Source organism: Myotis yumanensis, unplaced genomic scaffold, assembly GCF_028538775.1.
Source record: "Myotis yumanensis isolate MYYU_CA2020_CCGP unplaced genomic scaffold, mMyoYum1.0.hap1 SCAF_1, whole genome shotgun sequence".
Taxonomy (NCBI): domain Eukaryota; kingdom Metazoa; phylum Chordata; class Mammalia; order Chiroptera; family Vespertilionidae; genus Myotis; species Myotis yumanensis.
Genome location: NW_027223752.1, coordinates 24075838 through 24098210, shown reverse-complemented (window position 1 = coordinate 24098210; position 22373 = coordinate 24075838). Strand labels below are relative to the sequence as shown.

Below are 22373 nucleotides of genomic sequence, written 5' to 3'. Positions count from 1 at the left end.
ATCCTCACCCAAGGATATGCTTCTTATTGATTGATTGAGAGAGAAACATCGATGTGAGAGAAACATTGATTGGCTGCCTCCCATACACCACCCGACCGGGGATGTAACCCATAACCTAGGTATGTGCCCTGACCAGGAATCTAACCCGCAACCCTTTTAGTGCACTGGACAATGTTCCAATCAACTGAGCCACTTGACCAGGGTTAGCTCTTTTCAAATAGGGAAGAAACTGTCATATGGAAAAAAGGTTCAATTTATTCTTTATGGATCCAAGATATGGTGATAATAATAATAATAATTATTATTATTATTATTATTATTTTCTTGGAAGAGCTGACATCTTAGTAAGCACATCCATAATATCAAGCAGTTTTCTAAGAGCATAAAATATGTTTTTATTCATCTTCAAAACTCTATGAAATTATTACTATGATTGTTCTAATTTTGTAGATGAGGATACTGAAGCTCAGAAAAGTTAAGTGTCTTGTGCAAGGACAAACAGATGAAGAATAGGGAAGCCACTGCTCAAGCTGGGCAGCTGCCAAAGGACCAATGGGTAGACAGTAACACTGCTTGCACATGGGATGGGCTGACTTCCCAGAGAGCGCACCCTTCAAACTGAGAGTCGTTCGAGCAGCAGCTGTTGTAGTGAGAGCACTGGAGATACCATGAAGGGGAAGATGGGCTTGGAGACGACTCACGGCAAGGGCCAAAGCCAGCAATGCGACATACATGACCTGGGCAGAAGGTAGTAGAAATGGACACTGGGGGGTTATTTAAAAATGTGGAATGAGGCCCTGGCTGATTTTGCTTACTGGTTAGAGCGTCGGTCCTTGGACCAAAGGGTCTTGGGTTCGATCCCGTTAAGGGCACATACCTCAGTTGCAGGTTCAATCCCGGTGTGTGTGGGAGACAACAAATTGGTGTCTCTCTCTCTTTCTCTTTCTCTCTCTCTCTCTCTCTCTCTCTCTCTCCTCCCTCCCGCCTTTCCACTCTCTCTGAAAATCAATGGAAAAAATATCCTTGGGTGAGGATTAAAAAAAAAAAGCGGAGTGAGGGCAGCTCAACAATGGCATAAAAGTAACCAAGGGGAAAGGAGATTGTGCCGGTCCTTCCAAGTTCAGGAAATTAGGCCACAGAGAGAAGAGGAGAAGACAGGCTATTTTAGGACAAGGAATTGTAAGAGGCTGAATGTCAAGGTAGAGAAGGTAGAACTACTTTCTCACCATCTACAAAGGTTTGAAAGATACAAGATGGCTCAGGATGGAGTGAGTGAATGAATTCGTGAGTGGGGCAGAGGGGCTATGACCTCAGATGGATAGTCGGCGATAGCAGGGCTGAGGGAGACCATGGGTCAGGAGGGGTAGGGGCTATATTAGTGACAAGAAAGGAGGTGGCTGTTGGAATTTCCCCAAGGTTTCAAGTCCTAGTCCCAAGGGTCTAACTGGAATATTAGTGTGAGAATGTGAAAATCATGTGAGCTTGAGAGGAGACAACGTATATAAAGGTATCTGATGGTGCCTGGCAGTTATAGTTGCTCAATAACCTTAGGTTGAAACTGAAGTGTTATTTTTCATTTGTTTGTTTTTTATATATATATTTAATTGATTTCAGAGAGGAAGGGAGTGGGAGAGAGAGAGAGAGAAGCATCAATGATGAGAAAGAATCATTGGGCCAGAACCAGTTTGGCTCAGTGAATAGAGCGTCGGCCTGTGGACTGAAGAGTCCCAGGTTCGATTCCGGTCAAGGGCATGTACCTTGGTTGCGGGCACATCCCCAGTGGGGGACGTGCAGGAGGCAGCTGATCGATGTTTCTCTCTCATCGATGTTTCTAACTCTCTATCCCTCTCCTTTCCTCTGTAAAAAAGAAAAAAAGAAAAAGAAAAAGAAAGAATCATTGGTTGGCTGCCTCCTGCATGCCCCCTACTGGGTATGGAGTCCGCAACCCAGGCATGTGCCCTTGACTGGAATCGAACCCAAGACCCTTCATTCCGCAGGCTGATGCTCTATCCACCAAGCCAAACCAACTAGGGCTGAAACTGAAGTGGGGTCACATGAACCTTGAGAAATTTTCTCCTTACTGTTGCCTTTCGTTTTTCAGCCAAATATTTACTATATACTATGGCAGCCAATGTGTTTGAGATGATCTAATATGAACCAGACATTGACATGGCTTTTACCCTCAAGGCACAGCCACAGATACATAGTGCAATCTGGTGGTGACTATTCACTGGTTCAGCAGATAATTATTGAGCACCTACTATACTATGTTCCAGGCAGTTGGTGATACACTAGTGACACTCAGAAAGTCCTGTGCACATGGAGTTCGGGTGGCCAATCAATGAACAAACACTCAGGAACAGACTGCTGTTATCAAGTGGGGTTAAGTGCAATGGAGAAAAATAAAGCAGGGTAGAGAGACAGAGTCAATTGGGCACAGGCGGCCCTTTGTTAGATGGGGTAATCTGGGAAGGCCTCTGTGAGGAGGTGACAGGTGGGCAGTGAGGGAATGCCTTCCAGTCAGAAGGAATAGCAAGAGCCCCCAGGCAAAGAACAGCAAGTGGCCAGCGGAACATGCACCTCCATTTCCCACCTGCCATCGGAATGGAAGAGATTCTTAGGATGCAGAGTAGCTTAGGTCCCTGAACTCTGGAGCTCAGCACCCTGTCACCACCCTGCACTCACAGTGGGTGAATGATAAATGAACTTGAACTGTGTTGAGCCACTGAAATTGCGAAGCTGTTACAGCAGTAAGTCTCCTGGGTAAGGATATTATATAAATTGTTTACATATAATTAATAGATATTAATATGTAATATAAAGTACATTATATGATATTAATCATTAATGTGTGTTATATAATACACATTAATATATGAGTTGGTATATTAATATCCCTAGTACCAATATTAATTTTGGTAGCAGAACAAAGGGCAAATCACTGGAACTTAATAAGCCTTCGTTTCCTCCTTTTTGAGAAGGGAGGACATTGTTCTGCTTATGTTATAAGTTATAATGAAGAATGAATAAAATTATGCATTTGAAAGCTTGCTGAAAACAAGTGTGTTTTTCACCTGAAATACAATGATCAAAATTGCTGTTATACATATCTGCATCAATTTCCTTAGGCCAAGTTCACGGCTTTACTTTCAGTGAGGACCAGGTGGTTTTTCTTTGTTCCCAATCAGAAAGAACTTACCCTTAGTCCCAGCATCTGCTTCCGAGTTGATATGATTGGAACAGATAGGACCTGAAAAGCATTTGTTGGGACAGTTCTTTTTGGCACAAGATGGGAGATGGTTGGGTGGTGGATACATTAAAATGTAAATTCAAAGATGATACATTTTTAAAAATAAAGATATAAGTTCTTTGTGTTAAAGACTTTTTTTTATGTTTTCTTCTCACGTAATGTTTATTTTCCCAAGATGTGGTCCTGAATTCTATTTCTGGAGGGTCAAGGGGAGTGAAGCCAGACAGATGTGTTGATGACCCCAACCATCACCACTGGGAAACAGGCCTCACTGTGCACTGAATGCGGCAACGCAGCAGCAATGAGAGCAGCCGGGCGTGTGAAGAGGCGCAGATGCACCCACTCACGCAACTCCAGGCAGCTCTTGGGATTTCTTCTACCCTCTTCTGGGCAGCGCTGCCGTGCATTCAATACCAAACATCCCAGCGATCCCATGTTTAAAGTGGGCGAAGTCAGACACTTTCAATGAATGTCACCTCTTCCTTTCAGAACGGGTGACACCAATCTAAATAAATTATGCCACAGGACCAGATAACCCCAGCATCTCGATGGCTGACAATGACAAGATTTCTTTCTCCCATTACATCCCTGGAGAATTAGCTCTGGCTCTGTTCTACACCACTCCAGGGCCCAGGCTGAAAGAGGAACCCCCGTCCAGGACAACAATCTCCAGCCTGCGTGGGCACTGCCCTAAGACTCCAGGTGTAGGCTCACACAATGTATGTCTAAGTATTTAAAAGTGTAGACCAAGCTAAAAACTGTGAAATAAAGTATGTCCTCTCCTCCTTGGCCAATATATGTTCATAACAACTCAGAAGGTTAACATGGTATTGCAAATTCTTGGACTCTGTGGAGCTCCAGGCAGAAACATCCCCATGCAGGGAGAAGTGGCCCCTGGCCTGAGGCCGGCTCCCTTTCCGCTCCCTCACCCACCCTGCTCCATCCTGCACTGTGAAGGCTGCACTGTCCACCGTCCAAGCTCAATTCCCAGCCCTGCAGGCCTTGGGGCATCCCGAGCAGTGTGGGCTGCACTCAGATGCATACATCCAGGAGGGCCTGGAAGCAGGCTGCGCAGTCTGTGCAGAGGACTCTGGAGTCTGGGTACGTGGACTGGGATCCAGGAGTGAGGAGTGGGGCGCATGAAGCCAGAGGAGCACCTGGACAGGGTCCAAGCAAGGGTCTGAGGGCAGCAGGTGGGCAGTATAAGTAACCTAGACAAAGGGGAAAAGGCATGTGGTGGAAACACATGGAAACTGATGCTGGGAAGTGTCACTTCCACTTGCATGTCACTGGCCCGAAAGTGAGTCACATGGCCAAGCCTGATGTCCACCGGGCAGGAATATCATCCTGTTGTCTGGGGGCCTACAGCATAGGGAGGGACAGTGACTATTTTGACCAGTGATATTATTTTCTTTCCTCAGACGCCAGTACTGAGGGTGGAAGGAAGGAGGGAAAAACCCAGGGGTGGAAAATACAGATTACGAGCCCACAACTGGTTGCTTTCTACATGCAGTAAAATGACACAGTGCCTTGCAAATAGCAGGCGCTCAGTGGAAGGTGGGGGAACCAGATTGAAATATGACAGTGTGGAAAATGCCCCCACAATCCCAGCATCCTCTGCGGGAAGAGGACAATTACTTGGCAAAGGGGAAACAGTAAGTCTCCCGGGATACATTCTGGCTCAAACTAATAATGTGTTGCTTGAGGCGACCAATTTGTACAAACAACCCAATAGTGAAGAGGAGGAGGGGGAGGCCAATTTGTGAAAGTGAACCTGGCAGTTGCTGCCTCCCCCTACCCTGGCCCCCCTCCCCCCTCTCCTCGAGGAAAAATTGTCCTCCTGATTCCAATTCTGCAGAAAAATACCTTAGACACAAGTGGTTTCACAAAGCACATCAAGTGAGCCCACCCTTCAGTCAATGAAAATTAAAAGAATGAAAGACATTGCCTTTCTGGAAAAGCGGTTTATAAAAATTGGCCAAGGACATAAAATAGAACTTATTCTGGGTTTGATTTAGCTCTTTTTCCACAACTTTAAACATTTTTCTTCCCATAGACTAAATCGTAGCTCTAAAATATGAAAACTACATTATATTGCTCTCATCCTAATGGCTACTCCTTATTATTTTCCAGGACTTCGTGTACCTGGTCTCATAGAACCCTGGAAACCAACGTGCAAGCTCATGGTGATCCTTATTATTTCCGTTCTACAGTTGAGGAAACTAAAGGTCGTAGAGGTTAAAAAATTTGCCGAATATCACAGAGCAGGGAGTAGCAGAGCTGGTGTCTGACCTTGGTCTGTCCAACTCAGATTACTAGAGCTTTCCATTATACCACACCACTTCCCGCAGAGAATGGGCACCTAGCATTGTGCGGTGCAAGGTTAAACACAGCGCGTGGCTCTTTCACGGAGAAAAGCCTAGCCCGCTCCACCCACAGCAAAATAACCAGCAGCCAACCCTCAAATAGGTCAACCCGCAAACAAACACATCTAGCGTGAAAGAATATTTTAAAATAGCCCCAGTAACATATGTAACATATTTCATTCTAAATAGAAATATTTTCATTCTTATTTTTTCTGAGTTTCAGAGGGATCCCATGATTATTATAAATAATTCATATCCTATAGAAATAAATGTAGTAAGGAATGAAAGTCCACGACCCCAAAATAATCAATATTCGCTGTTTGGGATACAGTCTATCAAAATTTTTTTCTATATATTTAAGAACAGAAATGTATGTACGTGTATATGTACACACATACACATACATACTAATGTAACAAAACTATATGTAGGCCAATATAGCAAAACTATTATGCATGCTATTCTGCAACCTACCTTTTTCCATTCACAGTATAATGGGAGCACTTGCCATGGCTGCATAGCATTCCATTTTAATTGGTATTTGGTTGGACGTTTTGGTTTTGTTTGCTTTTGCTAATATAAACAGTGCTGCATTGCACGTACAGGCATGTGTCTAATTATTTCCTGGGGATAAGGCCACAGTCTAAGCGTGTGACATTTAAACTGGCACCGATGGCCGGAATGACCTCTAGAAATGTCTTTCCACGGCCCTTGCATGCAAATTCCCAACTCTCCAACCAACACTGCACAGTCTAATTCCTTTAAACTCCATTGAGCTAATATGCCTAATTGTTTAATCTGCACAGCTGATTATGGGGATTGATCACCTTTTTACATCAATCACTTCTTGCATTTCTTCTCTTGTGACTTTTGAACTGTCATGTAAGCCACTGAGTCCGGCAGGATAAACCAGCCCCCCTGGTGAGCCAGCAGGCCACTGTGCAGATAAGCAGGTGACCGGGCTGACCGAGGGGTTTATCAAGCATGAACAACTCCTTTCTCCTGACTCTAGCTGTGGGAAGTAGGCTGAACGTGGAGTGTCAGGCCCAGATCCAGTCTCTACACCAGTGGCACGCTGATGATGCCTCCAGAAAAACGATACAGATGGGTTAGTGTCCGTGAGGCTATTCTGTGCAGGGAAGGAGGGGGGCTTTAAGTGGTGTTTATCTAGTATTGTGGGCTGAATTGTGTATCCTCAAAATTTACATGTCGTGTCTTCACCCCAAGTGCCTCCGTTTGTGACTATATTTGGAAACAGGGTCTCTAGAGAGGTAGTGAAGTTAAAAGGAGGTCATTAGGATGTGTCCAACCCAGTATGACTGTCATCAGAGGAAGCGATGACGACACAGAGACACACAAAGGCAAGAAGACCAGGTGAAGAAACAGGAGAGAGGCCTCCAAAGAAACCAACTTTGCTTACATACCTTGATCTAGGACTTCCAGTCTCTAGGATTGTGAGGAAATAAATTTTTGTCGTTTAACCCAGTCTGTGGTTCTTTGTTAGGGCAGCACTAGTAAACTAATACACACAGCACTCCACATGAGACTAAGGAAAAGTCAGGTGTCCATTTCACCACAAAAGAGGCGGCGGAGCGCCCATTGTGCTACCATTGGAAAGGGCTGACATCTCATTGATGTTTGCAACCTGCATAGAGCACTGATTTGTGTTTCCAGATGAACCCCGAGATGGTAACGTGAACTTGTCCTTGAGACTCATGGCAGATGTGAATTCTACCAGGCAGCTGCCCTTTTACAGCTGTGCGACCTGTTTCCTCATCTGACCCAAGGGTATGCTGTGAACTCATTCTCTCCCTGGAAACAAACATGAAAAACTACTCTAACATTAAGGAGCTTTTTAAAGGTCTAAGGAGTTGCGAAAGGAAGGAAGAGATGGCCCTGAGATAAAGGAAGGTGGGTGAGAAGAGATGGCAGGAAGATGGACTGCGGATCACTGTAAGAGCCCCCAAAGGGAATTAGAAAGACCCAGACCTTGCCCCACAGGCTTCGGGACCAGGAAAGGAAATGTCTGATCTCAAACACACGAGCTTCAGTCAAGAGACTTTCTAGGACCACATCTCACTAATGTGTCAAACTTACTATTAAGGAAAAAAAAATGTTTTCTTGCCCTAGCTGGTTTGGCTCAGTGGATAGAGTGTCAACCTGCGGACCAAAGGGTCCCAGGTTCAATTCCAGTCAAGACCACATGCCTGGCTTGTGGGCTCAGTCCAACGTGCAGAAGGGAGCCGATCAAGGATTCCCTCTTATCATTGATGTTTCTATCTCCCTCTTCCTCTCCCTTCATCTCTGAAATCAAGAAAAATATATATTTTTTAAAATGTTTTCTTGGCTCTGAGGGTTTCCGTCTCCATTGGCTCCACTGCTTTTGACTTTCATAAGTGAACTGAATCCTCAAGAAAGAGGCTCTATTGTTTAATTGGGGGCTGGGTGGGGGTGGGGAGGAAGGAGAAGATGAAAATGTTCCAAGAGAAGGAAATGAAAAATAACCAGTTGTGCCTGGCCAATCTCTCAGGTTTTTAAATGATTCACACACTGGGTGAGGGACAAGGAATTACAAGGCCTGGCTCTGCGGCTAAAAGTCTCTAGGCCTCGGCTTCCTCACCTGGAAAATGGAGAAATCCTACTAAATAATCTCTTAAATTTCTTCTAACTTTAAAGGTCTGACTCCAAACCAATCACTGTGAACCTAAACCAAGTAAGAAGAGATCTATTTCCAGAGGTTTCGGGGCTAATGACAATAAATACTTGGGAGAGGACTCTGCGAGCCACTACGGTTTGAGCACCTGTCAGCTGATATTTTGTTGAATCAGAGTTAACTTCTTTAACTGAGAAAAAAGCACAGCTCAGAATTCTTTCTGAAGCCTGAGTTTGCTGGGTCTTGAATGGTTTGCACAAGAGCTTCAGTGAGCAATTCCTAATCTCACATAAAGCAGTGATGTTGGATAACTCACCTGGGAAGCTACTTAAAGTGGGAAACCCCATCCTTCACAGGGGAATTTGATGACCTACATTTAAAACATTCAGCAGAATAATTAAAAATTATGAGCAAAGGAACTCTTTTCTATTTTTCTCAACTCTCTTTCTAGACTTAAATCCTTGGGATTAAGGTATTTTGAGGCAAGCTTTTCTTTTTTTCTGAGGTGAGAGGCAAGGGCATAATACTGATGTAATGTGATCAAAAGAGGAAATATAACTAAAAATGTTCATTGGACAGCTCCTTGGGCCCAGGCATGGTGCTAGAGACCAGACTGTAGGGACAATGCAAACTGGAAAACCCCACTGTTGCCCCGGAGGCCCTGAGTTTGATGGGGAGATGACTTCCATGCAAAGAACACGCCTCTCAGAGATTGAACAGATGGTACAGGGACCACAACCTAGAGCAGTGGTTCTCAACCTTGGCTGCACATTAGAATCACCTGGGAATCTTTTTAAAATCCTGATTTCTGGGGCTCACTCTCTGGAAATTCTGTTTCTTTGTTATGGGGTGGGCCCACAACATTAGTAACAAAGAAACAGAATTTCCGGAGGATGAGGCCCAGAAATCAGGATTTTAAAGAGATTCCCAGGTGACTCTTATGTGCAGCCAAGGTTGAGAACCACTGACCTAGAGTAAAACTCAGGAGAGAACCTATTCAGGATTGTAGCTGGGAGAAAGAATTTTTTGAATAAGTTAACTTATTTTTGTGTCTTAAGCAAAATATATTCAAAGTTAAAAATAATCATAAAATACAAAAGTGCCTTGCTCTGGCCAGCATGGGTCAGTGGTTAGAATGTCTGTGCACCAAAGGGTCTTGGGTTCGATTCCCAGTCAAAGGCACATACATGGGTTGTAGGTTTGATCCCCAGCCCCGGTCAGGGCATGTGCAGAAGGCAACCAATCGATGTGTCTCTCTCATATTGATGTTTCTCCCCCACCCCCACCCCTTCCACTCTGTCTAAAAATCAATGGAAAAATATCCTCAGGTGAGGATTAACCAAAAAACAACAACAACACAAAAACAAATGTTAAGACCATCAAAAATCCCCTGTAACCCATCCTGCACATGCTAATTGCAGTTTACTGGAAATGTGGGCCCCGGAGTCTGTCTAATGCTCTTCCAGCTGCAGTAGGATTACGACAGGACAGCAGAGACACATGCTACACCTTGTAAAGAGGCATGCAGCCCGGGCGATGCTCTCATATCATCACCCTTCACCAGTAATGAATGACAGGAGAAACCTTCTGAAAGTGTAAAAAGTTCTTCTTGCAAAAATTGGGTTCTCAAGTCCTTGTCTTTCTACCCAGCATAAACACTTGTTTCTGATGGAAAAAAAATGATTCCAAAACCCCTGGGGATATCCTACTGCTCTGGCAGAATTCCACTGTGATCAATTAAATGAAAATAAATTAAGAACATCTGGTCTATATTTGTTTTCAAGACCCTGAGGGTTTAGATTCAAACAAAGTTTGGGAAAATGTAGTCTTAGGTCTGCTGAATCTAGAATTTAAAAAAAAGAAAAAGAGCCAGAACCAGTTTGGCTCGGTGGATGGAGCGTCGGCCTGCGGACTCAAGGGTCCCGGGTTCGATTCCGGTCGGGGGCATGTGCCTTGGTTACAGGCACAGCCCCAGTGGGGGGCGTGCAGGAGGCAGCTGATTGATGTTTCTCTCTCATCGATGTTTCTGGCTCTCTATCCCTCTCCCTTCCTCTCTGTAAAAAATCAATAAAATATATGAAAAAAAAGAAAAAGAAAAGAAAAGGCCCAGAGGTATAACAGCCTGAGACAAAGTAAGGCTAGCTTTGTACATCCAGGAAAGTTTGGCAAAATATCTTTTTCTGGTTTCCCAACACTTTAGCAATGGCCTGCACTTCCAAGTCAATTTGGCCAATTGATATGTGTTTGGGTTTCTGTACCAGGTGACCAGATGGGTTAAAGAAAGACTAAATTTACATATATACATATATTAACATATATACACACATAAATATATGTATACACATATATGTATAAATTCTACATATACATACATACATACATATAATTTCAGGCCTTTTCAAAGTCCTTAATAAGTTGATAGATACTATGAATCTCCAACAGAGGGGACACAGTATGATCTAATGCATTGGCCCCCAGCATCCGGGCTTTTCTTGGGCTGCTCCATGAGACACACTTGGGAGGAATGCTGGACTCTTAACCCAATGAGACATAGATGTCTGCGATGCAGATGACTCACCACCTGCACCTTCACTGCGTTCATTCATGGATCCATTCACCAGATAATTATTAAACACCTGCTATGTGCTTCACCCAGTCTTGTCATTCCTCGCTAATGCATATAAGCCTGAGCATTCTAATCCCACACTTAAATCTACACTTTTCTTATGCTTTAAAAAAAAACCCAAATGGAAGCTCACCACTTACTAGGTGCTTGAGCTACTGCAAACATTTCTGTGCTCTCTCTTTCCCGGTTGCAATGGCTTCAAAGGCAGAGGCTTATCTTTGTTCCCTCCATCCTCTTGCTGTTTACCCACCCGTATAAAACTAGCAGCATCACAGAGCTACTCGGCTGTCACTATGACAGGGTGCGCCTGTCATCTAGAGAAAGGGGACCCTGGGAGATAGGGGGTGAAAGACGAAACGAGAATCATTAGGAATCTTGCGTATTCCCAGTCCTCCTGCCATTGGCTCTGGGGAGCTGAACCCCAGAGCAAATATCAGCACTGATCCCAGCTCTGCCCCACACCTGTGGTTTAGCCAAGGAGAGGGGATTTGTTTGCCTGCCTCCTCCTAATTATCCCCTTGGTGAGAAATGAGAAAAAAAGTGGGGGCTGATCACAGAGTCTTTTCCTCCACAATTATGCTGGGATCCGGATGGCCCTGTGGATCTGCCAACTGCCTGCAGAATTCCTGCCTCCACGACAGGGAGGAGGCTGTGGCTCCCTGCGCCCCATGAGGAGCAACAGCTCAGAGCAATGAGCCAAGATAAACAGGCTGGGCAGGGCCTCCGTAATCCCTCTCCACACAGGAGATGAATCACGGAGCACCTGCCTAGTGGCTTCCTCACACATTGCTACCAGGGAAAGCCGAGGGCACCTGGGCTGAGGGAGCAACTCTTCACCCCCTACTTCCTTCCCCACGGCAAGGGAAGGGGAGTTCGGCAAGGGAAGGGGGGTTCGGGGGGAGAAAGGGACAGATAAATGACAAGTCTCCCTAAGGCAGTTCTCCCCAAAGGCCCCCAAGCTGTTAGCACAGAAACCAATCACACTAAAGTCCCCACAGGCCTCTGCATTGACCTGTGGCTCCCTGCTGAGAGCTGCAAAGCCCTCCTGGGACCCCATCCCACCACGAGTGTGGGTGACAGACCTCTTTGGGACAAGAAAGGTGTAGGTGGTAACTATCCTCCTTCCCCATATCACAGGGAAATGAGGCCCAGAGCTAGTCAGTCGGGATTTTCTTTTAGTCCTACAGCACTTTGCACTGTACGAAGCACCTGCGCCCACGCATGTCACCCTACCTGGACAGGGATGCTCAGCCCCGTTTCACAGATGAGGAATCAGCTCTGGGGAAAGGATTGCCCGGAGGAGACAGACAGATGAGATCTGCTCCATAGCCTCAGGGGGGTGCAGCTTACCCTGACGGAGCCGTCCAGCCTCGAAGGTCAGCTCTCCCAGAGCCACCGCCACAGACCTGGTGCCAGATTTCTCTGAAGCTCTCAATAGCTCAACTGACAGCATTTATAAATTCCCCACCGCTGGGCAGGTAAATAAATGCCAGAGGTTTTGAAGCACATGGTCATTCTCCTAAACCTTGTTTGTCCTTACCCGCCTTCTATCCTGGTATACAGGATGGGTTAAAGGCTTTTCAAAGCCAGGGCTCAACCCTGGTCACACAGGTCAGCGTGTTCAGGAAGAGCCTCATGGGGTTCCCACAGCTGCGGCTGCATCCAGACTGTCCACTCCGCCTGGGGGAGGGCTCTCCCGATCACCCACCTCAGGGCTTCTCCCTTTCCCAGGGCCCTGGAGACACTGCTGGCCACCTCTGGGCCTGGAGGAACAGGTGGAGGTGAGATACAAAGGATGATGTTCCATCATAAGCAGATGGGGGCGCTCCCTAGCACCTGGGTCCATCTAGACCCTTGCCTTACTAAAGAATTGGGTATTTCTTTCCACAATGCAGTGCCTAGAAACTTGTTTACATAACACAGTACTGTGGACACACAGCAGTTATCTGCAAACACTCATATCTGATAAGGAAACATCAGTTTATTCTTCAAGCTTTCCTGCTACTCATATACCAGTATTTAAAATCCCTTTGATCCTATTTAGGTTAAAAATAACCCTAAGGCAATAACAACTATACACACACACACACACACACACACACACACACACACACATATATCCTCTATAATACCTATCTCTAAAGAAGGTCTGAAAGGTAACACAGCAAACTGATAACCATGATAATTCTGGGGGCACCACCAGATTTGGGAACCACTGGAAAAGACTTTGGAACTTGGATTGAAAGCCAGGGTTGTCCGTTTCTTAGTCGCATTCTCTTAGACCAGTTTCTTAAACTTCCAAAAACTCAGCATCAACTAGGAAATGGGGAGGATGATACCTGCCTTGCAGGATTGTTGTAAAGACCAGAGATAGCACACACCTGGCACACAGTACACAGTGAGTCCTGGCTGAGACTATTCTACTGAGGAGAGGGTGGTTGCCCCAAGACCATACCTCCAGCCTCCCTATAGCCACGGAAGAGAACTGAGAGCATCACTCATCACTCTTTAGTCCTGGTTTTGCATCTGTGGCTGTGGAGCGACCCTAGCCTACGGGCCATTTAGTTCCTGATGGGGGTTAAAGAGTGTTGCCGATTCTCTATTTGCTCACCACCACCTGTGACCCCAAACCCACTGAAACTTGTCGTCACCTGCTCTGTGGCCTGGTGGCCGATCTCTGTGGGCTGCCTCACCAGGTCTCCTGGCCCTTTGGCTTCCAGCTGGATCTGCTGATGGGAAACACCAGCACAAATCTGGGTATTTATCCCTCACTCTCCCCACCTCGCCAAGTCCCTGGTAGTGGCTCTGTCCCTTCTATAGCCAGAGGTATAACAGAGCCTGAGACAAAGTAAGGCTGGCTTTGTAAATCCAGGGAAGTTTGTCAAAATATTTTTTTTCTGTTTTCCCAACACTTTAGCAACAGCCTGCATATCCAAGTCAACTTTGCTAGTCGATGTGTGTTTGGGTTTCTGGACCCTGTGGGGCAGCCCCTCTTCCATGATTCTAACTCTTGCTGCCTCTGTAAGCAGTCCTCTCATTACACTCTTTTCAGATAAACCCCTCCAAGGACTCCATCTGCTTCCTGCCAGGACCCTGACTGAAACAACAGGGCGGAGGCTTTCTCAGTGCCCATTGTAACACTGTTAGAAAAGACACTAAAAATAACTGGAGACTATTAAAGCTTGGGAGACAGAGTAATAATGTCCAGTTCAGGCTAGGGCTCTGATTTCATCACTGGAACCTCAGGTATTAAAGCAATTTTCACCCAAGTAGAGAGGCCACTGAAAAAAAGAGCCTGAATAGAAACATGCTGACTTTTCCTGCAGCGAGGAGCCCGTTTTCCACCTTTCTCACCTAATGAGATCCCTGGGGCAGGCAAGGGAAGAAACTGCATCCTTGTGGATCACTCCAGAGTCTGTGTACCCTGAACCAATACATCATCTGTGTCCTCTGCGGGAAGGCTTGGCAAGGAGGTTGGGAGCATGGAGAAGCGAGGAGGAGAAGCACAGCCTCAGCTCCCGACAGTGCCCTGCCACCAGGAAATGCTCCACACGGGGAGATGGGGGCGTGGGGGCATATTTCAGCCACTGATCGAATCATCAGCCACTGACCTGATCATCAACCACGGGGATCAAGCAGAACTGAGGGAGTGTCTGTGAAAACAAAATGCTAGAAAGAACTGTAGCTTATGAAAAGAGAGAGAGTGTGTTAAACTAGAATTCTTTGCAATATTATCAAATACCAAACTAAATTCACTAAGCCCCCCTACTGGCATGGTCATAGGCAGCCATCTTGTGAGGGTATGAAAGTCAATTTGCATATTTCATCCATTATATAGGATATCTACACTAATAAAAGAGAAAGGTGCAAACTGACCATAGCTTTGCGATGCCCACGAGCCAATCAGGAGTGAGTATGCAAAATTAACCCAACAAAGATGGCAGGTTAATTTGCATACACAGGTGCCAAGCAGCTGGGGGTGGAGCGGGATGCTTGCATCGTCCCTATGGCGACGACGCAGGCATTCCACACTGCCCCAGCCGCTCCAGGCCTCTGGGGAGCGTGGGAAGGCGGAAAGGCGGCTCCAGCCAGAGTGAAGGCAGTGCCAGCAGCCAGGGGAAGGAAGGCCCATTCTTGCACGAATCTTCGTGCATCGGGCCTCTAGTGTGTATATATATATATATATATATATATATATATATATACACACACACTTATTGATTGATTTCAGCAAGGAAGGGATAGAGAGATAGAAACATTAATGAGAGAAAAATCATTGATCAGCTGCCTCCTGCACACTCCACACTGGGGATCAAGCCCACAATCCTGGCATGTGCCCTCATTGGGAATCGAACCGTGATCTACTGGTTCAAAGGTCAACGCTCAACCACTGAGCCACACTAGCTGGGCATGTTTGAACCCTTTCTCTTTGTAGAACCCCCAATAGTACACAGCATGAGGGTAAATGTTACCCAAGTTTGAAAAATGATTCAGAGACAAATTCCTAAACAACATTTGAGAAAGAAAAACATTATTGGACATACTGGGTAATTTCATCCACAGAGAAACTACCAGTAACTCCACCCCTTTCAAAGGAAAACAATCTCTTGGGCCCAACAGCCAAAACACCAAGAACACACCACATGTTTCCAATGCCATCCTAATCCTAACATGTAGTATGGTGCTTGCTGATAGGCCATATTCCACCCACAGAGCCAGCCGGCATTCCATCCTACACCTACTGGAAATTTAATCAATGAGACCCCGGGATGCTGCATGCTGATGTACATAGTTCAACTCAGGCCCAACAGAGTAAATATAACTGCAAAATGATTTGTAGTCTAGACACAATGGCTGAGTCCTGATTCTCATTCCATTTCATATAACATTTACTTTTTCTCTGCTTAAATCTACCTGCCTTTTGCTGAAGAGGAAAGATGTGAGGGTGGTAGGATGCAAGATTCAATTCTGAGAATATTACCAATAGTTGTTATCCCAGGAGAAGCAAAATTGACAGAGAACAGTACTTGTACCAAACCATCAGGAAAATAACACATTAAGACATACTGTTGAGTCAGCCCTGAGACCGGGGAGGTCCCAGCATAGGAACTATGATTCCTGCGAGCATCTCTCCATCTGGGAGAAAGCCACCCCCGAGTTCCTGCCCCGAACCAGATAATCCAGTTCCTGCTAGTATGTGTCTGTATCCCCCAAAGCCTCACCCTGGTGCTGGAGCTAAGAGGAAGCGGGACCTTGTTTCTTTGGTTTCAGTACCAGAGTAATGCCAAACTCATTGAATTGACTGGCTTATTTCACTTGGCATGATAATCTCCAGGTCCATTCATGCTGTCTCAAAAGATGGCTATCATCAACAAATCAACAAACAACAAGGGCTGGCGAGGATGTGGAGAAAAAGGAACCTTCATGCACTGCTGCTGGGAATGCAGACTGGTACAGCCACTGTGGAAGACAGTATGGAGTTTCCTCAAAAAATTAAAAATCAACTCCCATTTGACCCAGTGATCCTGCTTCTAGGATTATATCCCAAGAAATCAGAAACACCAATCAGAAAGGATATACGCACCCCTATGTTCATAGCAGCACAATTTACCATAGCTAAGATTTGGAAACAGCCTAAGTGTCCAACAGCAGATGAGTGGATTAAAAAAACTGTGGTACATCTACACAATGGAATACTACGCTGCTGTAAAAAAGAAAGAACTCTTACCATTCACAACAGCATGTATGGACCTGGAGAGCATTATGCTAAGCGAAATAAGCCAGTCGGAGAAAGATAAATATCACATGATCACACTCATTTGTGGAATATAATGAACAACATAAACTGATGAACAAAAATAGATTCAGAGACAGAGAAGCATCAAACAGACCATTAAACCTCAGAGGGAAGGCTGGGGGGTGGGGGTCAGAGATCAACCAAAGGACTTGTATGCATGTATATAAGCATAACCAATGGTCACAGACAGTAGGAGAGTGAGGGCATGTGCTGGAGAGTGGAAGCAACCCAGTAGAGGTCCTTGGGGGGGAAAGGAGACATATGTAATACTTCAAACAATAAAAAATAATAACAAAGAAGACACTGTCAAATGGTTTCCCAATATTTATCATCTTCTAACCAATCAGCCAATCTGTGTATGTTTTCTTTTCTTCTAATGTAATTTTGAATCACTCAGGAGTCTAGCTTTTTGACTGGATGGTTAAGCCTGACCTCATTCTGCAATCAAAGCTGGCTACAGAGATTTGAAGAGGGGCTACAGGTCACTGAGAATGATTTGCAAAGCCCTGTGGCTTGGTGCTCCGCCTTACCTGTAGAGTCGGCCCTAGATGCCCTGCCACTCATCTGCTCCTCCGCATTGATGAGCTGCAGGTCTGTGTATGAGGGGCAGCAACTAGGACTACTGGTGTCTTCAGAGTGTGTGGTCCAGCTGCTCTCGGAGGTCAGAGGGCATCTCCCCAGCGAGTTGAAGGAAGGGCATGTCCAGCAAGGCAAGGTCAATGGTAGGCCTGGGGACAGACCACAAACCAAAAGCATACACTTTAAGTAACTGTCCTTTGTTTTCCTTCAGAGCTTGTCTTACTTCGATGTTGCTCAGACCCTATGAAATCTCAACAGCTGCACAAGGCAAGGAAGTATGTAGGAAGTACCATTCATGATACTGAGCAGGGAAAAGCAATTGAGACCCCACTGTGAGTGTCAAAATCGATACCACTGAGGTCTCATGACCCTCAAAACAAAACACAAAATTTTACTAAAGACTATGAGTGACTTTAGGGTCTACTTTTATTTCTAAACTTAGATTTCAGCTTCGTTCAAACCCAAACTACACGAGTCTTACAGTTTTACCCTTACCCTTACATTTTGTCCATTTTTAGTGGCAGGCCAACGAGCTCAAGAAAACTCACCAACTTACATTGCAAAATTAGGTCTACATCGAGTCAAGGGATAAGTGTGGATATGGAGTATATATGTATTTACATATGAATGTGATAAGCCCCTGCACGCCTTGGTTGGGCTGTACCTGGCGGTGCTGCACATCGTTACATGAGCAATTGGACATTTACTGGGGCTGCCGACAAGCGATACAATGAAACATGTCTCTAAGGGGAAAATGCACAGGGCTTGGCTTTATCTCCTTAGCCCTGAGCACCAAATTCAGCCTTTCAAAATCACTTCAGAAAGTCTCTTTTTTAGAAGTTACATTTTCTAAGACCATATATGCATAACCCATGGACACAGGCAATAGTGTGGGGAAGGCCTGGGGCAGGGCAGGGATTGGGTGAAGGGGGACAGAAGGGGGGAAATGGGGGACATCTGCAATATTGACAACAAAAAATAATAAAGTAAAAGTCGAGTTTTTGAATGCTCCTAGTTTGTCTAGTTCATTGACTTCCACTAGGTTTCTCCACGGTGTTGCAAAAGACTCTTATAGCAAATTTACTGAGAAGTACTGAAAACAAGTGTTGACAAGAGTATGGATGAGAAAGGAAGATTAAAAAAGAAATAAGGGTTTACCAAGTACCCATGAAATGTCAGCCACCTTTACAAGTGGCTCATCCCCATCAAGCCTGAGAAATAGGCAATGGGCTTATTTTATAGAGTAGAAAAGGGACTCGGAGGTGAAGTAGCTGACCCAGAAGACTGAGTCAGTTCTCCTGGCTGGATTAAAATTACAGAGTTGGGTTAAACAATAGGAAGAGAAAATTGAGATTTTAAGAGAGGAGAAAGAATAAATAGTACTATTTGTGGTATAGTAGAAAAACAAAACTACAGAGAATGTTCATTCTGTATTCTCTTGGGCATTTATAAAACATGTAGTTCTTTTCTCTGTCATGGTTCAACACCACTGTGGACAGGAAAAAAGGGGCTCTATGGAAAGTAATCTCACAGGGTGAGATGATCATAAATTCCTAACTGGGCAGGTCACGGTGGGTAGTCACACCCCAGGAATATAACTTTAGTGAAAAGCTTACTTTTGCCTTAAGAAAGCCCTATCCATTATTTCTGTGTATCTAGGTTAACACACCTTCCCCCCCCCCCCCTCCAAGTTTTAAAACTTTTTATTAGCATATTTTTTAAAATGGGCATTCTAATAATTAAAAGCATTTGAGCAACAACAAAAAAGGCACTCTGATTAAACTGCATTTTTCAGCCTGCAGGACACCTTGGACCAGGTCGGTTTTTACTCCAGATTTCACTGTTGTCCCACCCAGCTTCTTCCTCCACCAACACACAAGTTCTTTTCCTTCCCCGCCAGCCAGACAGGCCGATGGGAGAGAGAGGCAGGTAGGCCTTTGTTGTCAGCAGTTCTCTGGTGTGAAATGGGGCAGCACAATCCTTTAAACTGACCCAAGCTCTTTGCATCTTACAAAGTTAAACAGCTGAAAGAAGTAAAACAAGAAGGCAATGCTTGTGGCACATACAATACATAGTGGCAGTGTGTGTCTCATCACGATTCGCCTGCTTGCTTCTCCTGCTCAATCATTTAGTATTTTGAAGGTGGTGGATTTTTCTCTTGCGTTTGCATCTTCTTCAATTTCGACTTATCGACTTTCTCAATCTCAGGAATGGGACACATTCCTCGGGCTGGTAAAGTCCCATGCCCTTAACCCAGTCCTGAAAAAGGTGGAGCTGGGGCTTTAGTGGAGCTGAAATAGGACCAGTGTCCAGAGTTTCCATTCCATGGGGGGGGGGGGGGGGGGGGGGGGTTCGGTGTAGCATCAGGATAGATTCAATCCGTCCAGGTGTGGAGTCCACATAGCTGTGGGCCTCGTGGGCGAGGGTAGGGCATGAGAGCCCCGCAAGCCAGGAGTCAGGCGGGAGCAGCAAGAGAGAGAGCCACGGGGACTCCTTTGTTCAGGGGTTTAAATATTAAATCTTCCCGCGTTTGCAGTGGCAATATTTGGAGAAATGCTGGCTAAGAATTTCCCAGAATTTATTAAAAATTTTACTTGTCAGATTAGAAATCCCAAGATACCACAAGCAGGGTAACCAAAACAATTCCACTAGTGGACATCAAAACTTTATAAGCCCTGGCCAGGTGGCTCAGCTGGTTGGAGCGTCATCCTGTGCACCAAAGGGTTTGATTCAGGAGGCAACTGGTTGATGTTTCTCTCTCACATTGATCTCTCTGTCTGTCTCTCTCTCTCTCTCTCTCTCTCTCGTCAATAAACATATCCTGGGATAAGGATTTTTTTTTAAAAAGCTATATAAGAACAAAGACAAAGAGAAGATTTTAGGTAACTTTCTTTTTTTTTTTTTAATATATTTTATTGATTTTTTACAGAGAGGAAGGGAGAGAAATAGAGAGTTAGAAACATCGATGAGAGAGAAACATCGATCAGCTGCCTCCTGCACATCTCCTACTGGGGATGTGCCCGCAACCCAGGTACATGCCCTTGACCGGAATCGAACCTGGGACCTTTCAGTCCGCAGGCCGACACTCTATCCACTGAGCCAAACTGGTTTCGGCTTTTAGGTTACTTTCAAAGAAATGATTGGGATGATGATCGCTTTCCCAACAAGAGAAACCAATTCAGTGGCTGTCAATTAATCTTAGAGAAAGAAAAAAAAATGAGAAAGAAACATAAGATGACGGAAAGAAAACGTATCAGTATTTGATAATAAACATAAATGAAATAAATATTCCAACTAAAAGGAAGACCGTTAGGCTGACTAAACAAATGAAATCCAAATTGCTGTTTACAGAAGACACATCAGTAGGGGGTATTCAGGAGGCAGCCGATCGATGATTCTCTCTCATCAATGATGTTTCTATCTCTCTTTCTCCCTCTCCCTGAAATAAATAAAAATATATTTTAAAAAAAGAAAATCCAGATCAAGATGACGGTGCCCATTCCCTTCAATTCAATATCATATTTGTGGGCAGAGCCTGTGCAATAAGGCAGAAAGCAAGGAGGAGTAAAATAAAGAGCAATCCAAAACTTTCATTATATACAGATAATATTTTTGTGCACATAAAATAACCAAAAGACCCTACTGATAAATTACCAAAGTAATAATTCTAACAAGGTACTAATATGTATATATAAATGAATTGTATTTCTGAAAAACAGCAAGAAATGTTTAAAAAATGAAACAAAATAGCATTTATGATAGCAACTAAAAATATGAAGGGTATAGTAATAAATCTAACAAAAGATGTGCAAGTCCTCAGGAGATAATTCTAAAGTTTATTAATAGACCATAGAGAAGATCTAAATGGAGAAATATACTATATTTAGGGATTGAAAAATTTAATGTTGTGAAGATGTTAATTCTTCTCAAATTGGTTTATAGATTTATTGCATCCTCAATCAAAATCCTAGCATGGTTCCACGCCCCCCCCCCTCATATTAAGGAGCAGCATCATGCTATTAGGTATGAATGAAATAGAATTTTAAAAATATACATATTTGAAATAAATAAAATAATAGAAATAATATTGGGGAAATACTATATGAAAAAAATTTTGATTCCTACTTCACACTATACAGAGAAATCAATTCTAAGTGGACTGAAAGTCAAAGTGTGGAAGGCTACACAAGAACTATTTTAGAAGACATATAGCTAAATATGCTCATGACTTCAGGATAGGGCACAGAAAGCACTAAGCATAAAAAAAAAAGTCATATCATTAAAATTAAGAACTTATTTTCACCAAAAGGCACCATAGCCTTGGTCAGTGTGGCTCTGTGGTTAGAGCATTGGCCCATGCACTAAAGGGTCGAAGATTCAATTCCTGGTCAAGGGCATGTACCTGGGTTGCAGGTTAGGTCCTGGGCCCTGATAGGGTTTATGCATGAGGCAATCAATCCATGTGTCTCACATCGATGTCTTCCTTTCTTTCTTTCTTTCTTTCTTTCTTTCTTTCTTTCTTTCTTTCTTTCTTTCTTTCTTTCTTTCTCTCTCTCTCTTTCTCTCTCTCTCTCTCTCTCTCTCTCTCTCTCTCTCTCTCTCTTTCTCTCTCTCCACCCCCTCTCTCTTTCTCTCCCCTTCTTCGGTCTCTCCCTCACACTCTCTCTTAAAAAAAAGTCAGTGGAAAAAATGGGTAAGGATTAACAAGAACAAAAAAGGCACCATAAAGAGAGTGAAAAGACCACCCACAGGGTAGGAGGTAATATCTACCATTCATTAAACCCACAAGAAACTCCTAGAAATCAGCAAGAAAAAAGGGAGAAACCCCAACAAGAATATACTTGAATAGGCATCTTATGAAAAAATCCAAATGAAAAAAAATAGATGCTCAACCTCATTAGTAATCTAAGAAATGCAAATTAAAACCACATGAAATACCATTCTCCTTACCTCCCTTTCCTATCTCCTTACCTCCCCATGACAAAGATAGAAATGACAATTCCAAGTGTAAGTGAGCAAGTGAGGCTTAAGCCTCTTTTATATATACTAGAGGCCCGCTGCATGAAATTCGTGCACAGGTAGGGTCCCTAGGCCTGGCCAGA

General features: G+C 44.3%; 1 protein-coding gene across 2 annotated transcripts in view; it reads right to left on the bottom strand.

The window, feature by feature from the left end:
• Positions 1-22373, bottom strand: part of STON2 (stonin 2) — a 134217-nt gene that overhangs the window by 65485 nt on the left and 46359 nt on the right. For both annotated transcript variants that reach the window (XM_070415525.1, XM_070415535.1), the window contains exon 4: positions 17223-17420. In XM_070415525.1, coding sequence (XP_070271626.1) covers positions 17223-17420 — 198 coding nt within the window. The remainder of the gene's footprint in view (positions 1-17222; positions 17421-22373) is intronic.